A 27,298-nucleotide genomic window follows, 5' to 3' on the forward strand; every position below is an offset into this window, starting at 1 on the left:
ACATGCATGAAGAAAAATCAAAGAACAGATCCGTTTGCTTTTGTACAGTACCTTGTCATACTTGCTACTGGAGCCAAAGCCAAAAATTAAAAGATGACCATGAGAGTCTGTACATGCAAAATGCTGACCATCAGGAGAGCACTTGCAGTCAAACACTGCTCCGTGTCCTTGGCCTTCAATCTGAAATATATTTATCCAATAATTATCAACAAATGGTCTCTTCAAACTATTTACCCTGAAGTTGTTTTGACTCTCCGTTATAGAAATCAATAAACTGTACATAGTGCATGAGTTGCCAATCAAGCTAACTGTTGACTGTTTGACGTGCATTTTTTTTTTTTGTTTCTGACAAAAAATAAATATTCAGGAAAGTTAGATTGATAGCGCTGGAAAACAAAAGCATTTTACACTCAGAACATATCGAGCACAGGCAATAAAATACAAGCTTTCCCCCACCCGTAGGATTCTGACCAATTATAACCCCGTTATGAAAAATTCAAGTTTCTGCTTCTGAATTCAATTCAGCTTCATCGCTTGCCTTTCGGTCAAGGCTGCCAACTTGTGAAAACGAAATTACTGTGAACATTTCTGCCCTCTGCCTATACCTTTCAGGCACAAGAGTTCACTTCCCAAGACTCTACTCATGGTGTTCTGGTAATATTTTGGTGGTGGTATAACTCAGGTTTTAAAATGTGATTTTTCAAAGTGAGAAAAGGAGGTTTTACCTGATAATTGTTTTCTGTTTTCCAGTTCCATTAATCCAGAACGAATGGTTTTCTCCCTGCAACCTGTCAATCAAACAGAGGTGGCCAATCACCACTCTGAATTTTTGTGCCCTCAGGGCTTCTTCAGACTACGTTCCCCGCCGGAAACTTCTGTAGCAGAGTTCTGAAAGAGGCAAAAATTCTGCCCTATCCACGGCATATCTAGGGACTAAACTACAGAAAATAAGTTTAACAGGGCAGTCACTCCCTAACCCACAGCAACTAATGAGGATTTCCAACAAATGTGGGTGGATTTCTGGATTAGCAGAATCGGAACACAAACACTTTATCAGGTAAGGAATTACCTTCTCTCTGTTCCGGTATCCACTGATCCAGAACGAATGGATTTTTTTTTTTTTAATAGCAGCATCCCAGTGGCATAATGGGAACTACGAAAACTTTTAGAGTTCTTCAGCGTAACAGATCTAACCTAAGGCTGTCCAATGCATTAGCTGAGGAGAGATGACAAGCTTTATTGAATGCACATGCAGAAAGAACTCCACACAGGGGGGCATGGCAAATCGCTAAATAAGGCCTCACCCTGGGACCACCTCACAAAGGAAGAGAGGACTTTAATCTAAGAAAGTTCATTTTTATCCGGAAATAACCCTAATGTACGCCACTCGCTCCGAGAAGAAAGTCGGCCTGTTCTGTGACTTGGGGAAGAGAAGGAACTAAAATGGCACAAAGGTACTTTTTGATGGCAGTGTTGTTGGAAATAGAAATTGGGACTGCTTTAAGGAAACAGTCATACTCAGAGAAAAACTGAATGCTCCCCTGGAGTTGTTGGTACTCTTTCAAGAAACAAGAGATGACTAAATGAAGGAAGAAACGGAGGAGGAGATCTTCTTTCTTAGGAGAAAGACTGGGGGAGGAGGATGGGAATTAAGGATGGTGCCGGTTTAGAAGTCCACTACATCACAAATAAACTACCAATAAGAAACGCTGAGCCTTTAAAAGAAAACCTTCTCAGTAGGAAGAGAGCACTGACTACACTGCTCATTAAGCAGCAGACAAGATCTTCGGGGCTCTCACCGCTTTCTAACTGAGGGAGGACCATCTACCCAACTCTTGGAATCGATTAAATTAATAACTCTCTCTGGCCGTCTTTTTTATTAGCAAAATTTCACCTCAGCAAAGATATTATCCTCTTTATGTCTAAAGCATTCCTACAACTTTGCTTTAATACAGATTCTGATACAGTTTTGCAAACAGTAAGTGCTCAATGAATACGACTGAATGAGTGAATGACTGCAAAGGAAAGCCACAGCAAGGAAGCTGCAAGTTAAACTATCGCAAGGCTTCCTGATTTTTTTTTAATAAGATTAGTTCTGCTTCTCCGGCGCGTCTAAATATCCACAATGGGAATGCGAAGAAGAGTTGCCCCAAACTTGGTAAAAGTGTTCTAGCGCTAAGATGTATAAAGAAATTCTACTTGAAAGAGTATTTTGCATGAAAATCAAATGAAAGTCTGATAGACAGAATAGGTTTAAGTACACCCATTCACTCATTCAGAAAAGTGAAAACTGTCCTACTCTGGAGAATCTTAATGTATATGATATGATGTACAATGAAATTACTGAATCAACCCAGATAAATTTTCTGAAACTTTAAGACTCCATAAGCTCAGAGACTGGGGGGGCAAGAGAGTGTGATTTCTTCTTGAGATTTTTAGGCCTTAAACCACAGTGAATTTCCTTCAGGACTCCAAAACTGGCCGTTGAAGTATTCTAGAGGGGTCGAGGGGAGATTAATTTAAATGACTTTATTCAAGTCAGCTAGCAACAACCTGAAAAACAGAACTGGGCTTCTAAGTTCTCTGGAAAGAACACCACAGTAGAAGTCTGCAGAAGTATCTGCTCTTCTAAACCCAGCACTAGGAATCTGTATTCGTTACTAAATAATTCATGAAATTTATGACAGGCAATCGCCTAGCTACCCCTACAGGTTTTCAGCAGCCTCTCTTCCAACCTGAAAATCCTTTTTATATGACATACAGAGTGTATGTCCCTGAAAAAAAAAAAATTGGCTTGGTACTGTTAAAATTTCTATTACTCCATACCTGAAAACAACTGGAGTGGATAAAAGAGGGCAAGTCGGTTCTCTGGTTGATGCTGAGATTAATAAATCAACCAGACAGGAGAGGATGTATTTATTTCTTAAAAACAAATTTCACTGTGTCTCTCCTAACACTGATAGAATGCTACGGAGGATAAAAATCAGTGCCGGAGGGAAATGAACAAAAACATTACCACACTGGTAGGGAAGACACTATTGGATACTGAGGGTAAAAATCCCTTGACTTACCTAACTCGAAGGTTAATCAATGCACTACACAACAGATAAAATGACCCGAAAACAAAAACATTTTCACCGAGGTTTATGACCCAATGTCACAAGCCAAGTCTAATGATTCGAAATGGGCAACACTGTCGGAAATCGTGGGATTACAAGATCAAATATTCTTCAACATGGATGATTTTTACCATTTTACCTCCTCTAATTAAGAATAGGAAGCTGAACATTAAACTTGAAAGGGCCATGAAAAGGGCCTTATGCATAAAAATGGGACTTTCAGAAAAAGAGAATTTTTCAAGTACTCTGCACAGGTGAGCACTCCATACAAATGACTGATCGATTAATGTCCTCAAATGGGGAAGAGGAAGTTAAAAGATGCGAGCTTGAAGTCTACATAAAAGGAAAGGCAAAGCAAGTACAGAAATGCAACAGTGCGGCAAGAAGGGGAGAGACGACAGGAAGAAACAGTAAAGAAATAGGATTAAGGTTCTAGAGCATTAGGTTGCACGGATGCATTTTCTGAAATCTGTTAACTAGGGCAACAACTTATCCACCTTGGGGGTAATAATCATTCCAATGAAAGTAAACCTTCTGAAACGGCTACGGTACCATTGTACAAGGGCTTATCTGGGAATATTCAGAGGCAAATATGATACTAAGTGGGAAGTTCGAGGACAGGAGCGAAATGGAAATACGTAGGGAGCGGCTAAAGTTCTGCCCCTTGCAGCAGTCAGTGGATAAGGAGAGTTCAGAGAGCAGGTGGAGGTGAACAACTGGAAGGTGGATTAGGAACTCTCAGCACAAGGAATCGCAAGCACGTGATCAAAATAATTGTCACCCATGAAGAGAATGCAGAAGCCAAAGGAAAAAAAAAAAAAAGAAAAGAAAAAAAAGCCAAGCCACAAGAGGTAGCAGTGGGAAAACTAATCAACTTCCTGTGAAAATAACAGAGAGCCTTTATATTAACTAGCTTTGCTTTCCTACTTTTATGGCTTGAATTATTGTTTCTGGTAAATTCCTGTTCAGAAAGCGAGGACCTTTTGCACTGTTTTCCAAAGAAGTCTTCTACTCTCGCGGCTTTGTGGAAGAGTACTGAAAATTCGCTCAATCCCAAGAGGGAAGTAGTCACTTAAGAAAATTATGAGTCTGGAAACGTCTCAGACAATGAGAAATGCACATCGGCAAACCTGAGAAGATATCCCTAACAAGGGACGATTTGTTATTAGAATCAGGGATAGGTGTCACAAAAAACTAGAGTCGGAGCCGAATCAGAATATGGTATCCTCATTCCGGAAGAATGCCTAGCTGCCTTTGCGAAACAACTAAAAGACTATCGCGCTAGCCGAATGCACAGTTAAAAAAAGCTCTATATGGGGAGACCAGCCACACAAATGAACCCTCAGCCCACAGGCCAAGAAGAGAAAGGAAAAAAAACAAAAACATCCACGCAGAAAGTCCATTCAAGCTATTCAGAATTGATTACAGAAGAGGTTCTAATTAATTGAAAATTAATTCTAATTAATTCCCCCATCTAGTTCAGGGCTAAACTGTTAAGATGCCAGCTAATTTTTGCAAGGACAAGAATCTAGCATAATTTTCCAAAACAAAAAAAAAAAATCTATACTTGCCTATGGCCTAAACCGGCTAAAGAGTTTACAAAAGCAGTCTTGTCATCGAACTGAGGTGAGAGAGCAGTCCGCTCTCCTGAAAAATGACCCGGTGGCCCACGTTCATGTTTAAGATCTTGTGAGATCATCTGGGAGGCTGAGTTCATCTGTTTACCTATGTAACAGAATCTTCCATAGCTACGTAGTCTTTAAGACGGTGGCGTCTTCTACCTCTGAGAAGAATGATTAGTGGGAATGGACACCCTCATGCGCTACGGTAAACTGGAGAAGCCACGCTGCTCTTTGGCCTCGTACCTCCAAGCCGGCTTATGTCAGTAGAGAATTCCTCGGCTGAGTCGGTGAATCTGATCTACCTCGGAAGTCGAGAAGAGTCGCCCTACGAGTTGAGATTCCCGGCCACGAACTGTGAGGAGATGTTCCTGCCCTCCAAAAAGGATGAAGAACTAAAGCATCGGAGGTCTATCTCACCCGGAGACTAAAGCGGATTGCCTGCGTATAGTTTAGGAAGAGGATCTTGCCATCCTGAACTGCGGTAAGACCAAAAAAAACCCCTAGGATGCGCCTGTAATTCTGTTTCTTTTCTTTATTTTTTATTTTTTTGTGCTTGTTTGTTTTCTCCATTCTTTAGAGAAGGGCGGTAGCATCCACTTGAAATTAAAGCAGAGGACACACTGGAGAACGTGACTATGTCAGAAGTGTGCAGGTAAAAAATTTCTGAGTGGTGATTGGCAGCCTCGGCTTGATTGGCACGTTGCAGGGAGAAACTTAGTGTTCTGGATTAGTGGACACTGGAACATTTGCAAAATCATCTCGAGTAAAAGAAGCATTAAATGAACAATTGTAGAAATTTAAATCAAAATATATCTTTTCAACAAATCAAAGGTTATTTGGAATTCACCCGTGAGCTAAATCAATACCAGCTTTCATTAAACCCATAGCAGCAGGCGTTTCAGATGCCTTAAAGATTTCCAAAATCAACGAGGGAATAATTGACTTTCATTCTGAACCACAGTTTACACAAACAACACAGGAGGAGTTGAAAAAAAATCACTGGTAGAATGCTGCAGGTGTGACTCTGGATGCATTGTATCATTCAATGTGAAAACAAAAAACAGATCTGGAAACACTCCATTCTCCTATAATGCATGCGGGGGGACAAACCCCATGTTAAAGAAAATAGGTGTTATAGTTTCTTTTTTCTTTTGTCCTGTTTTTGATGGTATCTGTTAAGCACTTACTATGTGCAGGGCACTGTATTAAATGCTGGGGTAGACACAAGCTAGTCAGGTTGGACACAGTCTCTGTCCCGTATTGGGCTCACAGTCTCGATCCCCGTTTTACAGATAACTGAGGCACAGAGAAACGAGGTGATTTGCCCAAGGTCACACAGCAGACACGTGGCGGAGCCGGGATTAGACCCCAAGTCCTTCCAATTCCCAGGCCCGTGTTCCATTCACTAGGCCATGAAGCTGAACTCATGCACCTAACTGTCTCGTCCAACCCACATTTCCACCTATCCAGAGAGATGTTGGGGGTCACTCTCTAGTGGAGAAGCAGCGTGGCTCAGTGGAAAGAGCCCGGGCCTGGGAGTCAGTGGTCATGGGTTCCAATTCCAGCTATCGAAATAATAACAGTGATAATAATCATAATTATGGCATCTGTTAAGCACTTACTACGTGCAAAGTAAGCACATGATTTATTTATCTTACTTGTACATATCTATTCTATTTATTTTATTTTGTTAGTATGTTTGGTTCTGTTCTCTGTCTCCCCCTTCTAGACTGGGAGCCCACTGTTGGGTAGGGACTGTCTCTATATGTTGCCAACTTGGACTTCCCAAGCGCTTAGTACAGTGCTCTGCACACAATAAGCGCTCAATAAATACGATCGATTGATTGATTGATTGAGAATATCCGGTAACTTTCTGTAGGCCTTCTAACCAAAACACGTTGCATACTTCGCTCTGCTACCCAGATCATTTTTCTATAAAAATGTTCAGGCCATGTTTCCTCACTCCACAAGAAGCACCAGCGTTGCCCATCCACCTCCGCAGCAAACAAAAACTCCTTATTATTAGCTTTAAAGCAGTCAGTCAATCCCCTCGCCCCCTTCTACCTCACCTCGCTACTCTCCTTCTACAGCCCAGCCCACACACTTGGCTCCTCTAATGCTAACTTTCTCACTGGGCCTCAATCTCATCTATCTCGCCACCAACCTCTCGCTCACGTCCTGTCTCTGGCCTGGACACCCTCCCTCCTCAAATCCGACAGACAATTACACTCCCCGCCTTCGAAGCCTTATTGAAGGCACCTCTTCCAAGAGGCTTTTCCTGACTAAGCCTTTCTTTCCTCTTCTCCCACTCCCTTCTGCATCACCCTGACTTCTCCCTTTATTCATCCCCCACTCCCAGCCCCACTGCACTTACGTACATACCCGTGATTTTTCTATTTACATTTATATATGTGCATTAAGCATTATCTCCCCCTCTAGACTTTAAACTCGTTGTGGGCAGGGAATGTATTGACCAACTTGACTGATGGATGGGCTTCCAGAGATAAAACAGGAAAAATGGGAAGCTTCTTTATAATCGTGATAGTATCATCTTTAAGGAAAAAAATTAATGATCCCGCAAAACGCACTGGATACAATCAAGAAAATAGCTAATAGGAAAGCAGTCACTGGATAAAATGCAAAGCACAACATAAACAGGGCCATGTACTTTTCTCATTTAAAATATTCTTCATTATGAAAGACTGAGATGCACTGCGAATAAGGACTCAGTCTTGACTTGGTCTCCCTTATCCATCTCTCCCGCGGATCAATCGTTATTTATAGAGCACTGTAGTAAGCGCTTGAGAGAGTCCAATACAAGAGAATTAGTAGACACGTTCCCTTTGCATAACAAGCTTACAGCTCCAAAGTATGGCTAATACGAAACCAACGTTCTTGGGGGTTGGACGGTAATAGCGGACAAGGTCCAGGGATTGTGGAGCAAAGTGGAAGACAGACTTCGGCTAAATCATCGCTAAAAATGAACTCATCTCCCCTGCCGAATCCGCTTCTCCATCACACTTCTCCGTTAGAGGTATCGCCACCATCAGCCTCCCCTGGCCCCAGAAGGCCACTACTCTGACATTACCCTTGCCTCTTTGCTCACACTGAGTCGGTCAATCAATGCTATTTATTGAGTGCTTACCGTGTGCAGGGCACTGTACTAAGCGCCTGGGAGAGCACACTACGAGAGAGTCGGTGGATACGTTCCCGGCCCACAACGAGACTCCCTTCTTCCCCGATCCCCCTCCTCCCCTCCGTCCAAAACAGCGACCAGCCAAATCTGGGTGTTTGCGGTCTCAGCTAGCCCCACGGATCAGTCTTCTCTTTGTCTCCAGACTCTTCCTTCACTCTGCAGCAGGGATCATTTTTCTAAAAACATTGTTCGACATGCACCTCTCTCCCTCCTCCGAAAAACCTCCAGTGGTTACCCTTTCCGATCCCCACGAAGCAGAAGCAATCTGGCCTAGAGACTCAACTACGGAACTGGGAGGCAGAGGACCTGGGTTCTAATCCCAGCTCCGCCACTTGCCTGCTGTGGGACCTTGGCCTAGTCACTTCACTTCTCTGTGCCTCAGTTTCCTCACCTGAAAATGGGGACTCAATGCCTGTTCTCCCTCCTTGTCGGACAGTGAACTCTGTGTGTCTGACCTAAGTAATTTGTATCTACCCCAGAGCTTAGGATGGTGCTTGACACTTGGTAAGGGCTTAAGTGTCTGTTTTTTGGTTAAATGAACTAATCCTCATGGGTGAAGAGTGCCGTGGCTACCAAGGTGACCTACCGGCTGCTTCACGGAGCATAAGCCCAGCGTCAGCACAATGTTACAGTCCTAGCCATAAATCATCATCATCGTTACTCATATAGAGATGCGTCTTGCATGTAAAAAGCCTCCTCCATCTGCACTTTGCAATGAGCTACACCCCTGCCAACTCACTCAGCCACTGTACTGTACATCTCAGTGGGAAGACACGCTGACTTTCCCCTCCCTGTAGACGGCACCACCATCCTTCCTGTCTCACAAGCCCTCAACCGTGGCATTATCCTTGGCTCCCTTCCCTCCTTCAACCCACATATTCGATCCACCACTAAATCCTGTCAGTTTCATCTTCGCGACACTGTTAAAAATCCTCCCTTTCCTCTCCATCCCAACTGGTACCATGTAAAAATCCAAGCACTTCTCCTATCCTGCCTTGATTATCAGCCTCCTTGCTGACCTCCCAGCCTCCTGCCTCTCCCCACTCCAGTCCTTATTTCACTCTGCGACTTGGATCGTTTTTCTACAAAAATGTTCGGCTTTCTCCCACTCCTCAAGAACCTCCAGTGGTTGCCCGTCCGCCTCCCCATCAAACAAAAAGTGTTTACCGTCGGCTTTAAAGCAATCACCTTCCCCCTTCCTACCTCACCTAGCTATTCTCCTATTACAACCCAGCCTGCACACTTCACTCCTCTAAATACCAACCTTCTCACTGTATCACCATCTCATCTACCTCACACACGTCCTGCCTCTGGCCTGAAACACCCTCCCTCCTCATATCTGATGGACAATTACTCTCCCCACCTTCAAAGCATTACTACTGAAGGCACATCTCCTCCAAGAAGTCTTCCCTAAGCCCTCCTTTCCCCTTATCCCCCTCCCTTCTGCGTCACCCTGACTTGCTCCCTTTATTCATTCCCCCTGCAGCCCCACAACCCTTCTGTCCATATTTGTAATTTTATTTATTTGTAGTAATATCCATCTCCCCCCCTAGACTGTAAGCTCATTGTGCGCAGGGAATGTGTCCGTTATATTGTACTCTCCCAGAAATATTCTCACTCCCTGTACCTCTGTGGGCCAATATTCTACAGGAGCTTTCCCACAGTCATTCTGTACTACTGTTGTACTTAAGATCCATTTGATTTTTGCAAGTGGGAATCTGAAAATATACTTCAGGGAATGCAATTTCCAGATTGTTCTCTGTTAATTTGAGCTAATGAATTAAACAACTCCGCTGATGCCTATGAACAATGAAAGCCAAATGGACCTCCTCATTTTCTTTGCTGGGAGAAATCGGGCATCACAATTGAATTAAAACAGTGGCTGGACCTCAAAATCTTGTATAAACGTTCAGGAGCAGTACATTTTTAAGAGAAGACGACTTTTTGGAGGGATGTTAAGTCTGAGAATGAAAGCTTGAAACTCCACGTATGGATGCAAACCGTCCGAGTTTAATATTTAGCTAAAATTGCTGTGTGTCATCTGGATGAGCAAGTAACAGAAAGCACACAATATTAAAGGTAAAAATCTCATGGGAAAACCTAATCTAGAAGTTAATACATATTACTTCATGACTAGAAACTAGGGCTCTGGTTTTTCCTGGAGACTACTGAGACATTTCATTTTCCTTAAGTTCACAACTAGAAAAGTGAAGGGGAATTTAAAACTCAATGTTCTGTTAAAATTGTTTTGGAATGAAGGGGCTACAAGAAGAGATTTTGCAGAATAGTATAATATCATGAAGAAATAACTTGCGCCCTTGACACTTTGACGATCGTTTTATTAGTATTCTTCATAAAATGTACAATATGCTGTCAGTGGATCAGATCAGTGGGTCACCCGGCCCAGAATTATTTCTCAAACACTGGTGAGAAGCAATGTGGCCTAGGGGAAAGAACCCAGGCCTGCAAGTCAGATAATCTGGGTTCTACGTCTGTTTCCACCACTTGTCGGCTTGGGCAAGTCACTTCACTTCTAAGGGTCTCAGTGACCTCATCTATAAAATGGGGATTAAGGACAGTGGGCCCAGTGTGGGACAGGGACTGTGTCCAATTCAGTTATCTTGAATCCATCCCCGTGCTCGGAACAGTTTTTCTCTGTGCCTCAGTTTCCTCCTCAACTGTAAAATGGGGTTTCAATATCTAATCCCCCTCCTGCTCAGACTGTGAGCCTCAATGGGACATGAACCGTCTGAACTGATTATCTTACATCTACCCCAGTGTTGAGTATAGTGCTTGGTGCACGATAAGCGCTTCACTAATACCACAATTATCATTTATTAATATAAATCTTTGACATTCATCCTTCTGGTTAGGGAGATAACTTCAGCTTTTCACGCCTAAACCACTATGGATTGTTTGCTCATAAATTCATTTAAAATCCTCTTGCGCTTATGTTCTTTTTAACCTGTACCCCATCCTGGGGTAACTGTTTCCAAATCTGTCCCTTCCACGGGCTAAGAGAGTTTTCTTTTGTTTTGAACCTACCATCCTCAAACCGCAATCGATGCCCCTAGGTGCCGTTATTCAGGGGTTTGAACGTTAACTACAGTTTGCCCCGTTGCCACTCCTCATAACCATGGCTCAGTGAGCAGGACACTGGCCTGGGAGAAAGAAGGACCTAGGTTCTAATCCCGACTCCACCGCTGGTCTGCTGTGTGCACCCTTGGGCAAGTCACTTCACTGCTCCGGGCCTCGGTTACCTCATCTGTAAAATGGGAATTGAGACTGTGAGCCCCACGTGGGACAGGGACGTCTCCAACCTGATTAGCCTGTTATCTATCCCTGCGCTTAGAAAGTTGCTTGACACATAATAAGCACTTTCATTATTATTCTAACGACCTTGCAGACTTCAGTGCCCTCTAAGCCTCCACCTTTCTAGACTGAAGATTGCGAATCCTTCTTCAGGAGTTCCTTCCCAGGCCTTCCCAGACTGAGCCCCTTCCTTCCTCTCCCCCTCGTCCCCCTGTATATGTGTATATATGTTTGTACATATTTGTTACTCTATTTATTTATTTATTTTACTTGTACATAACTATTCTATTTATTTTATTTTGTTAGTATGTTTGGTTTTGTTCTCTGTCTCCCCCTTTTAGACTGTGAGCCCACTGTTGGGTAGGGACTGTCTCTATATGTTGCCGACTTGTACTTCCCAAGCGCTTAGTACAGTGCTCTGCACACAGTAAGCGCTCAATAAATACGATTGATGATGATGAGTTCCCAACCCCTCAGCCGCCAAAAGCTCCATATGAAAGGGGAGCCTGAATTCCAACTCTATTGCACTGAAGTCTCCCAAGCGCTTAGTACAGTGCCCTGCACACAGAAAGCACTCAATATATTCCACTGATTGATTTGAGTTGATCCCACCTCTCTGACGGTTCTGTCCTTTAGACTGTAAGCCCGTTTTGGGCAGGGTACGTGTGTCTGTTGATTGTTGGATTGTACTTTCCCAATCACTCTATACAATGCTCTGCACACAGTAAGCGCTCAATAAATACGACTGAATGAAGGAATGGTCCTTCTCCGTAACTTCTCCAGTCCTACAATGCCCCCACTTTACCGGGCGGTGTTCCAGCAATGGGCATCCCATGGGTTTCTGTGAGGACCGCACTGTGCTTTCTCTAACCTTGCTGATGATATTAAATCAGCAAGCAGCAGCATGGCCCTGGGGAAAGGAGTCAGAGTCTGGGGCTCTAATCCTGCCACTTGCCTAATGTGTGACCTTGGGCAAGTCGCTTGTCTTCTGGGCACGGCTCAGTGGAAAGAGCCCGGGCTTTGGAGTCAGAGGTCAGGGGTTCAAATCCCGGCTCCACCACTTGTCGGCTGGGTGACTCTGGGCAAGTCACTTCACTTCTCGGAGCCTCAGTTACCTCATCTGTAAAACGGGGATTGAGACTGTGAGCCCCCCGTGGGGCAACCTGATCACCTTGTAACCTCCCCAGCGCTTAGAACAGTGCTTTGCACATAGTAAGCGCTTAATAAATGCCATCATCATTATTATTATTATGGGAACTCCAGTATCTCTCCTCCTTAGACTGTCAGCCCCACGTGGGAGCGGCACTGTGTCCAACCTGATTAACTTGTGTCTCCTCTGACACTTAGAACTGCACTTGACACATAGTGAGTGCATACAGTGCTAAGCGCTTAGTGCAGCGCTAAGGGCTTAGTACAGTGCTCTGCACGCAGTAAGTGTCAATAAATATGATTGAACGAATGAACAAATACCATAATCACCATCGGCCACCACCTGGTTAACCAATAATGTGAAGGGTCAATAGTAATTCCAGGATTTCAGCATTTCACCACCCAGAACCTGGTGCATACACAAATGATCCTCATTTCCGCCTCCTTCCAGATCATTTGATTCCATTAAGCAGCGCCAACCAACCAACCTCCCCTCGGTGAGGTTTCGTTCTCGATACTTCCCCACCCTGAGAAACGGGGACATTTCCGTTTCCTCTCTCTGCCGATTTTCTATCCAAGAAAACACTCTCCCTCTAATCCACAATTACTCCATTTCTTTTAGAAGAAAAAAAAAAAAGAGAGGTCTCTGCTCTGGAATCTTACCAGAGTCCCTCTCTATCCAACTGCTTCCTGTTTTAAATAACACCAGTGGAATAGAGGGCGTGATTTCTCCTTACAGAAGCCATGTTCTTCCCTTCCAACTGTCTGTATGGGTCTAAGTGCCTGCTGAGCCTTCTGAATTAGGTTTTCTTCCAATCTGTCGGGAAGAGACGGGGGGCTAAAGTTCTCCCGATCTCATCTTTAAGATGGGGTTTCGATAGTGAGCCCCGTCTTCCAGCTCAGCGGCGGTTGGAAAGAATTAGTTCAACCCTTCCCAGAGAACTGCAACGACGCAGCCGGGTTCCCTGACAAATCCCAGCTGGTTCACGGAAGTCATCCAGTTAGGGAAGCGGAGAGGCCTTAGTGGCGACAGCCCGGGCCTGGGAATCAGAAAGTCCTGGGTTCCAATCTCAGCTGCACCGCTTTTCTGCTGTGTGACCTGGGGCAAGTCGCTTCCGCTCTCTGTAAAGCTTCCCTCGTGTGTAAAATGGCCCCATGTGGGACAGAGTTTGTGTGTAACCTGATTAGATTGTACCCATCCCAGAGTTTAGTACAATGCCTGGCAGACATTAGGTGCTCAACAACATCCATTTTTTTTTTAAAAAAAAGGGTAACTTGTCGACTATGACAAGTTGTGAGCCCGCTGTGGGCAGGGATTGTCTCTGCTGCTGAATTGTGCTTTCCAAGCGCTTAGTACAGTGCTTTGCCCACAGTAAGCGCTCAATAAGTGACTGAATAAATACAGCTGAATGACCAAATCAGTCAATCAATCGATAGTATTTTTTGAGCACTTACTGTGTGCAGAGCACTGCACTAAGCGCTTGGGAGTGAACCGCAACATCCTACTGGGGTTCACCAGCTTTGGACCCAATCCCAGTGGCTTCTCTTAATTAGTATGTTTGGTTTTTGTTCTCTGTCTTCCCCTTCTAGACTGTGAGCCCGCTGTCGGGTAGGGACTGTCTCTATATGTTGCCAGCTTGTACTTCCCAAGCGCTTAGTACAGTGTTCTGCACACAGTAAGCGCTCAATAAATACGATTGATTGATTGATTCTCTTTGAGAAAAGGCTATCTGGGCACTGGACTCTCTACCATCTTCCTCAGTCAGGACCAGCCTAAGCTGGCTGAGCTTCTCCGCTCTCTCGATTTCACCCCCAAGTGAACCTTCCCATCCAGCGCTGTCAATGGTCACCCCGATTCCCCACCCGGTTTAGGGGGAAAACCTTCTATTAGCAGCTCTGGCACACCTTTGGAGGTGCCTCTCAGATTCCTTTTTGCTCGCCTTTAATGTCCTGTCTATGCTTGACTGGCCACTCTTAATTAGCTTTCTTCTTCTCACTCACACGAGCTTTCCCTGTATCAAAGAGCGGCTTTTTCCCTTCGGTCGTGTCGTAATTCACCGACTCCTCTCTGCCCGTGAAGTCACTCACAGGTGTCTACAATGAACGGTCACTGGGGGTTGAGCCAACTGCTTTGGCCTGACTCCTTTTTCCCCCCGTCACGGGGGTAAGCGTAAAATGTTATTACACAGCCGTATCAAAGTAGATGTTTATCGCTCTTCAGAGGCATGGAAAAGGCAAAAGCACACAGGCAGAAATAATAGACAGAAATAATCAAGAAAATCTATTGGGTGGCGAGTCTGAAAGTGCAAACAAATAAGTCGTGTGATGACTATGGAGCGTTTGAAACTGCCGGCGGATTTGCCAACCTGGACGCTGGCACCTAGACCGGGCGGGAAGTTCTGAAATTGGTAAACGCACACACGGCACACAGAGAGATGATAATTACCATGTTGAAATAAGAGCGGATTTTCATTCCTCTTGCAAGGTCCCACACGATGACGTTTCCATCGTGGCCGGCGGAAAAGAGAACTCGGGGATCGAACGGGTGGGGCTCCAGAACAAACACTTCATCTTCGTGGCCCTGAAATACGTTGTTTTCGATTTTTAAAAAAAAATTTCATAAACTGAAGGGACTACGTGCAGAACGTAAACGCAACTGCTGTCATCGAACGCCGCGCTACAGTCCCTGACCTGAATCAGTAATGGGTTTTTTTTCCAATCGACCATTGGCTTGGAATTGAGATCCAAGTTTAAATGGGTAGGGAAAAGGGGATCTGAGACAAGATGGAAGGTTCCTTTTAAAAAAAACAAACCCAAAAAAGCCTTTGTTCATTGCGGAAAGCTGACAACCACAACAGCCCACTGGGTGTGTATTTTTTCCCTCACATCTGGAAACTGGGGATCTTCTTACCATGAGGATATGAATAAGCTGGCCAGTGTAAGAATTCCACACTTTCAGAGTCATGTTATTAACTGCAGTTATAACAGTGTTGTCATGACGGTCCCATGCAACCATAGTTACTTTTAGCTTCGTGATTTTGTCTTCTACTCCTTGCAGGGTTTGTCTGGAAATAAGGAAAACAGTGGTTTGAAAAAGGATCGCGCGTTGGAAAAATCCGGCACGCCTCTCTGCTGCACTTGATCCTTTACCAAAGGAGACAATCACTATAATAGGATTTGAATTTTTGGTAAATGATCAAGGGCAGTTGTGAAGGCGCTTGGCCTAAGACCAAGAAAACTTGCCCTGGCTTTGTCCCGGACAAGCCCAGACACAGTTTCTTAATTTCTGCATGCCAGAAGTCTTCCGGCTACACATGGCCCTCTTTAAATCACAGGAAAAAAAATACTAGCAGTCAACACGAAGAAAGATCATCCGAGCGGCAGAATTCCCAGCGGCAGATGATCCTTGCTGCAATGAACTTGGTCTTCAATACACGGGTTATACAACCCACAGATTTACTGCCCAATCCACAAAAACAACCTCCAGTCAGAGAACCGCTACATCATTCCCCTCCTCCAAAATTTCTCCTGAACAACAAAAAACCCCCACCCCAAATGAGACACGCAGATCCCAGGGCCTTATTAACTTTTTCTTCCTTCTCCCCTCCTTTCCTCCTCCCTTTCTGCTTCTCCTCTTTCACATCCTAGTCCCCTTACTGCCAGACCTAATTCTTATATGAGCTGAGACCCATCCCCATGTTTGAGTTGAGAGAAGCAGGCAAAGAAGTGGGGGCAACTAGGGAAGTAACTCTGGTATTGTTTTATTCACTCACTTGTGCTTATTATGTGTCCCTACTCTCTTAACTCCTGCATATTTGCCACTTTCTACCTTTCTCCCCCATTCTACAGTACGCTTGAGGATGCGGATTTCATCTTTTACATCTTTTACTTCCTTTTACCGTTCCTGCATGTAATAGGTGCTCAGCCTACATGGTTACTGAATGAATAATGAAGAAAGGGGACAGAAGTGAGTGGGGAACAATGAAAACAGAGCAATAGCTCCAGGGGAAGAGTCATTCCTCAGCTTCCTTTAATGCCAGAGAAATCATTCATTCTTTGAAATGAATCCATTTATTCCACTTCCCTCCATTTTAACTGCTTTTAGGCCATAAAGTCAGGAAGCGATTAAGGAAGAGAAGAGATAGTTATCGGTATTTATTAGGCACCTTCAGTGTGCAGGGTGCAGTTTCAGGCATTTGTGGGACACGGTTGCTTCCCACTAGAAACTAGTGAGAGAGAGAAGCAGACAAGTTGAAAAATTACAGCCGGAACAAGACCAAGAGAAACGGGCTCATTTACGGGAGTGGGGAGACCTGGTGCTTTAAAATTAAGGTTCCCTCTTTGACAAAAATGTAACTGGTTACTGCAGAAAGAAAACCAAACATCTTAATGCTTGAAAAGGAAAAAAAAAAGGTACTGTAACAGAAAATTATTTTCTTAGTAGCCTCATAAGGAGATGATGGATTGGCTTGGAAAGGCCCTGAAAGGCCACGAAAGATGAAGAACAGTGCTCGGCACACAGTAAGCATTCAATAAATATGACAATGAATGAAGAAAGAAGGAAAGAGAGCTTACCGTTGCCTGCGCATGTATTTCCCCATTTCAAATAAGAAAATTAGAGATGAATGGAGAATGTCAGAAAATAATCAAAACTATCAGACCAGGTACTTTTGAGAGACCAAAACCAAGATACGGTGCTGTTTCTCTCTCAGTAAAACCCCAAGGTGAGTCAGTATGTGCTTCCTAGTCCCTGGTGGAGCTAGAAAATTCAAGAGACTTTCTCCAGACTAAAAGACTTAACCTGCAGGGCTCCAGACCTAAGTCCCCTTGGCAAAATGCAAACCCGTTAAGGCACTTCATGCGTGTCAAAGCATGTGGGTGCAACACCGAAGTAGTTTGCCCATGGTCATATTACAGATGCGGGGCAGAGGCAGGACTGGAAGAGAAGCAGTGTGGCCCGGTGGACAGAGCCCCAGACTGGGAAGTCAGAAGGACCCAGGTTCGAATCCTGGCCGTGTGACCTTGGGCAAGCCACTTCACTTCTCTGTGCCTCAGTGACCCCATCACTAAAACTTGGATTCCCACTTGCGGAACGATGCGCTCCTCCAATCAACCATTCGCTGCTATTTCCTGAATGCTTACTGTGTGCACAGCACTACATTAAGTACAACGCAATAGTTAGTAGAACTTTGGCTCATTAGGAAGTGACACCAAGACGGGTCATTTTTCAATCATCAAGGCGTGTTTGTGATGAAGATGGCTTGAGTTTACACCATTTTCATAATTAAGCTAGACCAGAACCTCCTCGTGGACAGAGTACTTGTCTACCAATGCTACTGAATTGCATTCTCCCTTAGTGTGATGCTCTGCACAAAGTAAGCACTTAATAGATACCATGGATTGACTGATCAGTCTATGCCGCCCCGCAGTGTCTTTGAAACAAGCTTAGTGAATAATAATAATGATGATGGCATTTATTAAGCGCTTGCTACGTCAAATTAGCGTAGCACCTTTCGCATGAGGATCTAAAACATCCAAAAGACAGCTAATACTGGTACAGAGGGGGAGCCTATTGTGAAGGTGTCATGATACTGAAGAGAGTGAATAATTGATGATACCAACATCTTTTGATGCTAACGTGTTTATCCCATCTGTCCAGATGCACCATTACAAACAGGTTTCCATGCTTGAAAAAGAGCGACTCTCTCTCACCTTTCCTTGGGGAGATAATACGATGGTAATTCTTTCAATCAATCATATTTATTGAGCGCTTACTGTGTGCACTGCAGTGTACTAAGCGCTTGGGAAGTACAAGTCACCAACATCTAGAGACGGTCCCTACCCAACAACGGGCTTACAGTCTAGAAAAGCAAATATCTTTAAGCTTAGAAATATGAAAAGCAGTCACAGCACGTTTGCTTCCACATATTTTACGGCAAAACACATTTAGCAGATGTCCGTGTTTTCCGTAATTGTTTTATCGCCCCCAGTTGCTCCACTAGAGTGATCATCCATATGGAAATTAAAGCCAATCCAATTTATAATGCAATTCCCTTCCTTTGATCAATGACTTGAAACAATGATCTGGGAAGCAATGTGGCCTAGTGGAAAGATCCCGGGCCTGAGAGTCAAAGGACCTGTGCTCTAATCCTGGCTCTGCTACTTATCCGCTGTGTGACCTTGGGTGTGTCATTTCCGTTCTCTGGACCTCAGTCCCCTCTTCCGCAAAATGCTTATTCAAGACCTGCTCTCCCTCCTACTTAAGACTGTGGGGCCCATGTGAGACCTGAAGATAATAATAATGATAATGATGGCATTTATTAAGCGCTTACTGTGTGCAAAGCACTGTTCTAAGCGCTGGGGAGGTTACATGGTGATCAGGTTGTCCCCCGGGGAGCTCAATGTCTTAATCCCCATATTACAGATGAGGTAACTGAGGCACACAGAAGTGAAGTGACTTGCCCAAAGTCACACAGCTGACAATTGGCAGGGCTGGGATTAGAACCCATGACCTCAGACTCTAAAGCCTGGGCTCCTTCCGCTGAGCCACGCTGCTATCCCCTCCCACCCCGTGCTTTGTCCGGCGCTTAGCGCCGAGTGAGCGCTTAACAAATTCCACAAATATCATCATCCTTCTTATTAAGAATAACCAGAAATGGGATCTCTTACCCTGATGGGCGAGTAGCCATATCTAATAAAATGCTCTTCCACTCTCTCCGTTTAAATTGCCAGATACGGGCTGTTCCATCCCGGCTTCCGCTTACAAACCTGGAAGGGGAGAAATGGGAAACATCTCGCCACGAACTCCGGATGGAAATTTCACCTGTTTCCTAATTTTCTGGTGTTTTCTGACGCACCGCGTGAGCATCTGTATGAATCTCCACTATATTTATCGGGTAACATGGGCATCTGTGTGCTCCTATATATGGAGAGGGGGTGAGCTCTCCAGAGACAAGCAAGCAGTCCTGTAGGTTTGCAGATAACACTGTCGGGGTGCTTTTTAGCAGAGGCCGATCCCTTCCACGTTATAACCATGTAGAAGACCGTCCCTAGCAGTGGGGTTCCTTCTGCGCTTGGTACAGTGCTTTGCACACAGTTAAGTGCTCGATGAATGCTACTGAATAAATCGGCCACCCAATGCCCGGTACTAATTTTGTTTCTCGTTCATTTACGTCCTAGAACAGGAGCTTTTGAAAGAGCATAACAATTTCCAAGACGGCCTCCCCATTTGGGATTGTCAGCCTCTCTAAGGTTGCCCTTTCCCAGCCGGCCATATCGATAAATGCTACTGAATAAATCGGCCACCCAATGCCCGGTACCAATTTTCTTTCTCGTTCATTTATGTCCTAGAACAGGAGCTTTTGAAAGAGCGTAACAATTTCCAAGACGGCCTCCCCATTTGGGATTGTCAGCCTCTCTAAGGTTGCCCTTTCCCAGCTGGCCATATCGGCTAAGGTTTGCTTCATTGCTTATCATCATCATCATCAATCGTATTTATTGAGCGCTTACTATGTGCAGAGCACTGTACTAAGCACTTGGGAAGTACAAACTGGCAACATATAGAGACAGTCCCTACCCAACAGTGGGCTCACAGTCTAAAAGGTGGGCTCACAGTCTAAAAGACTCCCCATACGCCAATTTATCCTCCCCATATGCCAGTTCAGCTCTCCACATAGCGGGTATGTGGCTATTCAGCAGTAATGTAGTTGGGGGAGGAAGAGTACCCCGTAACATGAAAAGCAGCATGCCTTGGTGGATAGAGTCAAAAGGATCTGGGTTCTAATTCCAGCTCCGCCACTTGTCTGCTGTGCGACCGTGGGCAAGTCACTTCACTTCTCCGGGCCTCAGTTCCCTCATCTGTAAAATGGGGATTAAGGCTGTGAGCCCCATGTGAGGCGGGAACTGTGTTCAAACCGATTACCTTGTACTAATAATAATGGTATTTGTTAAGCGCTTACTAGGTGGCAGAAACCTGGGATCAAGCCCAGAGTTCACTACCAGGCACCGTACAAAGCGCTGGGGTGAACAGGCAAATTGGGTTGGATGCAGTCCTGGTCCCACATGGGGCTCACAGTCTTAATCCCCATTTTACGGGTGAGGGAACTGAGGCAACGGAGAAGTGAAGTGACTTGCCCAAAGTCGCACAGCAGACGAGGGGCAGAGCCGGGATCAGAAGTCATGTCCTTTTAACTCCCAAGGCTGGGCTCTATCCCTTAGACCAGGCTGCTCCTCTTTAAGATATGAGCAGCTGCACGTACTATATACTGAGCGACGCAGAGGTTAAAAGGCAGAGGACCAGGAAGGAGACGGTGCTAGTGATGGAGTCCCTGCCGAGCACGACAGAGGACCTGAGATTAACTCGGTAAAGGAGCCCTGGTTCTAACGTGAGGAACGTATAAAAGATGATTTGCTTACCTGTTACTAGTATTGGAAAACTGGATGCTGTCGACTTTGTCCTAGGTAAATTTAAAAAAAAATCCGAAATGAATCAAAACCGCCAACAATATTAATTAAATGACGTTATTCGTTTAGAGTAATACTAACCGCGTGGAACTCCAACTCTGATATTTTTTCCGGCTGACCCGATCCAAAGAAATACACCCTAATGACGTGATCGGTACTTCCTGTGGCCAGAAACATTCCACCTAAAAAGGAGAGCGCCAGAAATACGCTGACATTTTAGACGATCATAGGCTAAAAACAAAAAAAAGATTCCGACAAATAACCTCCTCCATACAACACATTCAAAAGTGAAGCTTCTTTTACACTCAAAACCGTTTTCTTGAGGAATATTTACTTATACGTAAAGCAAACTGAACGAGAAACCGAGTGAGGTGACAGACTGTGTTTTGCTAGCTATTGGAAAGTTGACTTGTTAGTTACGCCCAATTGCTCTAAAACGAATGTATTCAGCATCACCAAGCACATACGATTCAGGCTAAACTAGCCGTCTAAGTTCTCTGATTTACCAGTTTCCCTGAGAGAAGACAAATCCTTTCAAGACCTGGTGACATCTTTGGAGACCTTCTATCTCCTCTGCAGACCCACCCACGCACAAAAAAAAGAATATATCATCACTACGGCCAGGTTGCGGATGTGGCTTCACAACTTGTATTTGGCAGCGTGCTTTGTCTTGTCTCACGCTGTCGATTTCGACCTGTAGCGTCACCATGGACGTGTCTCTCCCAGAAAGCCCCAACTCCATCTGCAATCGTTCTGGTAGTGGATCTCTAGAGTTTCCTTGGTCAAAACATGGAAGTGGTATGCTTGGCTACCTCTTCGATGGCCAGGTAAAGCCTGGTTTTACATTAATTGTAGCAGGAGCACATAAATGGACTTCCACCAGAAACACGCTTGACATTTGACTATATACTACTTTCAAAAGCCAGAAGGGGTGAAAGTGCACCCTTATGTTTTTCCAGATTTGTCAGTCGATCGTATTTACTGTGCGCAGAGCACCGTACTAAGCACTCGGGAGAGTACAATATAATATGAGAGACATTTCCTGCCCACAACGAATTTACAATCTAAAGGGGGAGATTTCTTCTCAAGATACTCATTTTCCCCTTTAATAAAAATGGTGAGCTTCCAATTTCTTGGGTCTTTTCCCCAAAGAATCCTGTTCTTTCTGAGAAGACTCCAAAAATCAATTAAACAAAGCTGAATTTCCAATGAAACAGCCATGGTCGTTAAGTCCACCCTCATTTGTTTAGGCAGAAAAAAAACATGTTAACATTTGCGTGCCAATTCCATGGAACTACGCTTTCCACCTTATTTTATTACACCCAATTAAAAATAGATTACAAAACGAAATTCTAAACAGGATTTAAAATAAATATTGAGGGAAAGACATCCTACCGGCACTAAAAGAAGAACAGATCATTTGGACTCCGGGTCGAGGGCGTTCTGTAAATTTTGTTGGTCTTGGACTGCGGAACAACAAAAAAACAAACCAAAAAAAAAAAACACAATTAAAAATATTTAGGGCTTGGCACCACCAGAAACGTGTGTGTACCTCAAATATAAGCAGACTGGCAAAATTAAATATGAAGTAACAGATGGCTACTCGTCAATAAACAATTTAGAGTCATTATGCTTCATGATAGGATCTTGTAGAAATTCTACATACAGCTGTTTGTTGGAATTTCTGATTACACAGTAAATCCTGGAAGCTCACACACCAAGAACAACCCCGAGGTTACTTTGTGGTGATGACTGAAAGTCACTTTATTAAACTGGCGATAAAATGAATATATTCACATAGTAGTTTTTCTCCCCAATTATCTTTAGACCCATACACATTCATCCGTCCTTGAGGGTTCCCAAATAAGTCCTGATGGTGACTTACTGAGTGCCTACCTATGTGCAGACTACTGTACTAAGCGCTTGACAGAGTAAAAGAGAATCTGATCAGACATGAGTTTTCATGGTGACGAGGTATAAATAGTGAGGTTTTCCAAGGATCACCGGTGGGACGCTTTGTTTTAACCTATAAGTGATCCGGAAGAGGGAGAGTAAATCTTCCAAGTTTGCACAAAGAACTAGTAGGAAGATCTCAAAATCTTAATAAATGTGTAGAAAAGGTGCATGAGGGTGGCTTCGACATCCTATCTCTTGCAGCCTCACTTACTATTTTACAGAACCTGGCCCCGTTTTCTTTTTACCTGTCGCTGTTTAGATCACTTCATTCAATCGTATTTACTGAGCGCTTAGTGTATGCAGAGCACTGTACTAAGCGCTTGGGAGAGCACACTACAACAATAAAGAGACACAACGAACTTACAGTCACCCAATCTTCTAGCCTAAAAATACATCCCATTTCTAACCACCCTGGCCGACACGATGCTGCTGACTCCTAAACTGCTCCGTGTGCTTTGGCTTAAAATTTACTGCTACGCTGGGGTCACATACTATTAAATCCTAACAATGATGTGCTGGCCAAGATGCTTACAACTGTCACGTGGTAAGCGCTTAACAAATAGCAACAAGAAAAAAATATCCGAGGCACCCACCCCAGATTTCTGAAGGAATTTAGCAGAAAATTTTGCACAAATCCTGCCTGTCACTTAAGAGCCTCTCAAAAGAAGAGCAAGCGCATTTCAAACGCATTTGTTGAGCGATTACTGTGTGCAGAGCACTGTACTTGGGAAAGTACAATATAACAGAGTTGGTAGACGCATTCCCTGTCCGCAAGGAGTGAACAGTCTAGAGGAGGAGACGGACATTAATATAAATATTTCCAATATAAGCCCTATCTTATAAGAAAGATTCCAGATTTCACGGGAGACCTCATTTTCTCTTTAGCTGATTGGTGGAGTCTACAATCAAGTTTAGGATGTGAACACTCAGGCCTTATAACTAGTAGGGACAAGATGATACGGTGACTATAAGGGGAATCCATACCTCACTATTCTGCTGGAATTCTTTGACGCTATCAAGAAACATGTGGATAAGGGAAATCAGTGGACAAAATATACCTAAATTTTCCCAATCCTCCGACAAGATTCCATGCCCACAGCCTTTTTGAAAGCTGAGTAATCACTGGTTTAGAGGGAATGCCTGACTAATAATAATAATAATGATGGTATTTGTTAAGCGCTTACTATGTGCCAAAAACTCATGTGGACTCCATGGCTTAGAAGAGTATTTGACACATAGTAAGCGCTTAACAGGTACCATAATTATTAAAGGACAGGGCAGTTTGTTTTTTTTTACCTCACAGGTCTCCGAACTGACCCTAAATGTCTGAATTTGAATCTGTTTAAAATTGTTAGTGCTTTGAAATCCATCTTCCTCCACTTCTATTCACTATTATCGCTTTTTAACACTATCATCACTATTTACTCACTTTTATCCACTTCAAGGGAAGTCACGGTTTCCCTTGAGGGCATGGACTGTGTGACCCATTTATTTTTCTGTACACTCTCAAGCATCAAATGCAATGCCACATGCAAAACGGGCAGTCCAATCGTTTTGACTCTTGTTGTAAAGGTTTAAATTAGGTAGTAAAATGGGAAAATAAAAGGTCAGTAGAACCACAGTGCTAAAATTTCTTAATGATAATGGCTTTTTCCTCTTTCTGGTCCGAATGAGCTTAAGTGCACTTTCCTCCTGAACTGCTAGCCAAAAGAAAATGATCTGAAAATGAGATGTCAATATTTCTGGGAGACGGTAATTAAGAGCAGACACACGGCGAGCTTTTCAGCTACGGCACCTTAAAAACATGAACTCAGTAAGCTTCACCCGCCCCTTTAGACAAAGAACACCAACAACAACCCAGAGAGCAGGACAAAGAAGCTGATTTCCTAATGTTAAATGAGTTCATTACATTTTTAAGCTTCCAGGAGTAAGAATATAAGGGTTATAAAAACCTACAGGCTCACTGAATGTAGGTTCGATTCGGAAAACGGAGGAGACAAGGCACTGATTCTCCCCAGTTTACCCCATCATTTATCAGTTTTTAGACTGTGAGCCCACTGTTGGGTAGGGACTGTCTCTATATGTTGCCAACTTGTACTTCCCAAGCGCTTAGTACAGTGCTCTGCACACAGTAAGCGCTCAATAAATACAATTGATTGATTGATTGAGCAGTTTGATATCTAATCCTGGCTCCGCCACTTGTCTGCTGTGTGACCTTGGGTAAGTCACTTCACTTCTCTGGGCCTGTTACCTCATCTGTAAAATGGGGATTGAGACGTGAGCCCCGAACGGGACAGGGACGGTGTCCAACTTGACCTGCTTGTATCCATCCCAGCACTTAGCATAGTGCCTGGCACACAGTAAGTGCTTAATACCATCATCATCATCATCATCATAATATTGATTTCCACCCTACAATTCAAATGGTTGTCCATTGTGCCCTTAGAGGGCCATCTTGGATAGAACCTTCTCCTTCTCTTCCAAGCCCCCACCGAGGCCGGGAGATTAACGGTCTGAACTCCTGCTTGGCGAAGGGCAGGAGAGCCAGAACTAAGCCGGCCCGGAAGCTCGTTTTGGGCAGAGAATGTGTCTGTTTATTGTTCTATTCTCCCAAGCGCTTGGTGCAGGGCTCCGTGCACAGTAAGCACGCGACCAAGACAATCGACTGACTCCCTAAGATCCTTCGGACAAAGGTGCGGATCCTGTGAGGCTACAGGAGATGGAAGCATATCCGCTGAGAGCCCTAGTCCGCGTTAGTTCAAGGAAACGTTTAAGGCTGTTCCACTTACTACATTTATCTCTGCATCTAAGGTCAAGTCTTCTCCAAAAGGCCTCTCCCGACTAAGCTTTCTTTTCCTCAGCTCGTTCTCCCTTCCATGTCATCTATGCGCTCTGTGACCTTTGGACATTTGATATTCAACCCAACCCCCCGACACTTTTGTCCGTCTTTAAATGGTTTATTAGAAATTATTCATATTAATGTTTGTCTCCTCATCTAGACTGTAAGCTCGTTACAAGCAGCGGACGTGATAATAATAATTGTGGTATTCGGTAAGTGTTTATTATGTGCCACGCACTGTACTAAGCACTGGGGTGCATACAAGCAAACCGGGTTAGACATGGTCCATCCCACGTGAGAAGCAGCGTGGTTCAGTGGAGGGAGCCCGGGCTTGGGAGTCAGAGATTGTGGCTTCTAATCATCATCATCATCATCAATCATATTTATTGAGCGCTTACTATGTGCAGAGCACTGTACTAAGCGCTTGGGAAGTACAAATTGGCAACATATAGAGACAGTCCCTACCCAACAGTGGGCTCACAGTCTAAAAGGGGGAGACAGACTCCCGACTCCGCCACTTGTCTGCTTTTTGACCTTGGGCAAGTCACTTAACTTCTCTGGGCCTCAGTTCCCTCATCTGTAAAATGGGGATTAAGACTGTGAGCCCCACGTGGGACAACCTGATTACCTTATATCTACCCCAGCACTTAGAATAGTGCTTGGCAGATAGTAAGCGCTTAACAAATACCAACATTATTATTATTATTATTATTATTATTATGTGGGGCTCACAGTTTCAACCCCCATTTTACAGATGAGGAAATTGAGGCCCAGTGAAGTAAAATGACTAACCCAAGGTCACACAGCAGCAAAGCGATGGGGTCGGAATTCAAACCCACGACCTTCTGGCTTCCGGGCCCGTGCTCTATTGGCTACACCACGCTGCTTCTCCGAATAGTTGGCTGCTTCAGCTAACTGTTGTATTGTACTCTCCCAAGTGCTTTGAACAGTGCTCTGCACATAGTAAGCGCTCAGTAAATAGCACCGATGGGGCAACTGACTGATCTCTCAGACCGTAGAGGCTGGAGGCCCCAGGAGGCAGGGTCCTCGCCCAGCCACCATGACAGTGGAGATGGGGAGGTGAGCCCGCGCAGCTAAACCTACATGCTGCAAGCAGATGACATGCAGGAAAGGCCGTCTCCACATAACGTGGGCTAGTTGAGAGCATAAAACTGGGACTCAAGAGATCCAATTTCTGTGCCTGTGCTGCCGCTTGACTGCTGTGTGACTCTGGGAGAGGCCCTTAACTTCTCTGTGCCTCAGTCTCCTCATCCGTAAAACGGGGATTCGATGCCCGTCCTCCTCCGCTTTAGACTGTGAGTCTCATGAGGGACAGGGACTCTTCGATCTTCTTATAGTTCTTAGCCCAAAGTACTTATAACTTATAGTTATAGTTCTTAGCCCAGAGTACTTAATGACTTCCATAACTACCCGAAGTACTTAACGACTTCCGTGACTATCGTCTGACATACCAGACCACCTTAGGTCAAACTTGTGAGCCCCTTTCTTGACTGTGAGCCCGTTGTTGGGTAGGGATTGTCTCTATCTGTTGCCTCCTAAAAATAGTCACCATCCAAATGCACCACTGATGAGCTCCTGCAACTTTCTAACTTGCATCTAAAGCCCTCTTCATTCACTTATT

General features: G+C 44.3%; 1 protein-coding gene across 1 annotated transcript in view; it reads right to left on the minus strand.

Annotated features, from left to right (window-relative positions):
• LOC119940578 (pleckstrin homology domain interacting protein) overlaps positions 1-27,298 on the minus strand; it is a 105,502-nt gene that overhangs the window by 44,738 nt on the left and 33,466 nt on the right. The window contains 7 exon segments of the mRNA XM_038760744.1: positions 52-180; positions 14,845-14,979; positions 15,310-15,463; positions 19,068-19,166; positions 20,814-20,854; positions 20,943-21,043; positions 22,257-22,327. Of these exon segments, the coding sequence (XP_038616672.1) occupies positions 52-180; positions 14,845-14,979; positions 15,310-15,463; positions 19,068-19,166; positions 20,814-20,854; positions 20,943-21,043; positions 22,257-22,327 (730 nt within the window).

This window comes from Tachyglossus aculeatus, chromosome 19 (assembly GCF_015852505.1).
Source record: "Tachyglossus aculeatus isolate mTacAcu1 chromosome 19, mTacAcu1.pri, whole genome shotgun sequence".
NCBI classification, from domain to species: domain Eukaryota; kingdom Metazoa; phylum Chordata; class Mammalia; order Monotremata; family Tachyglossidae; genus Tachyglossus; species Tachyglossus aculeatus.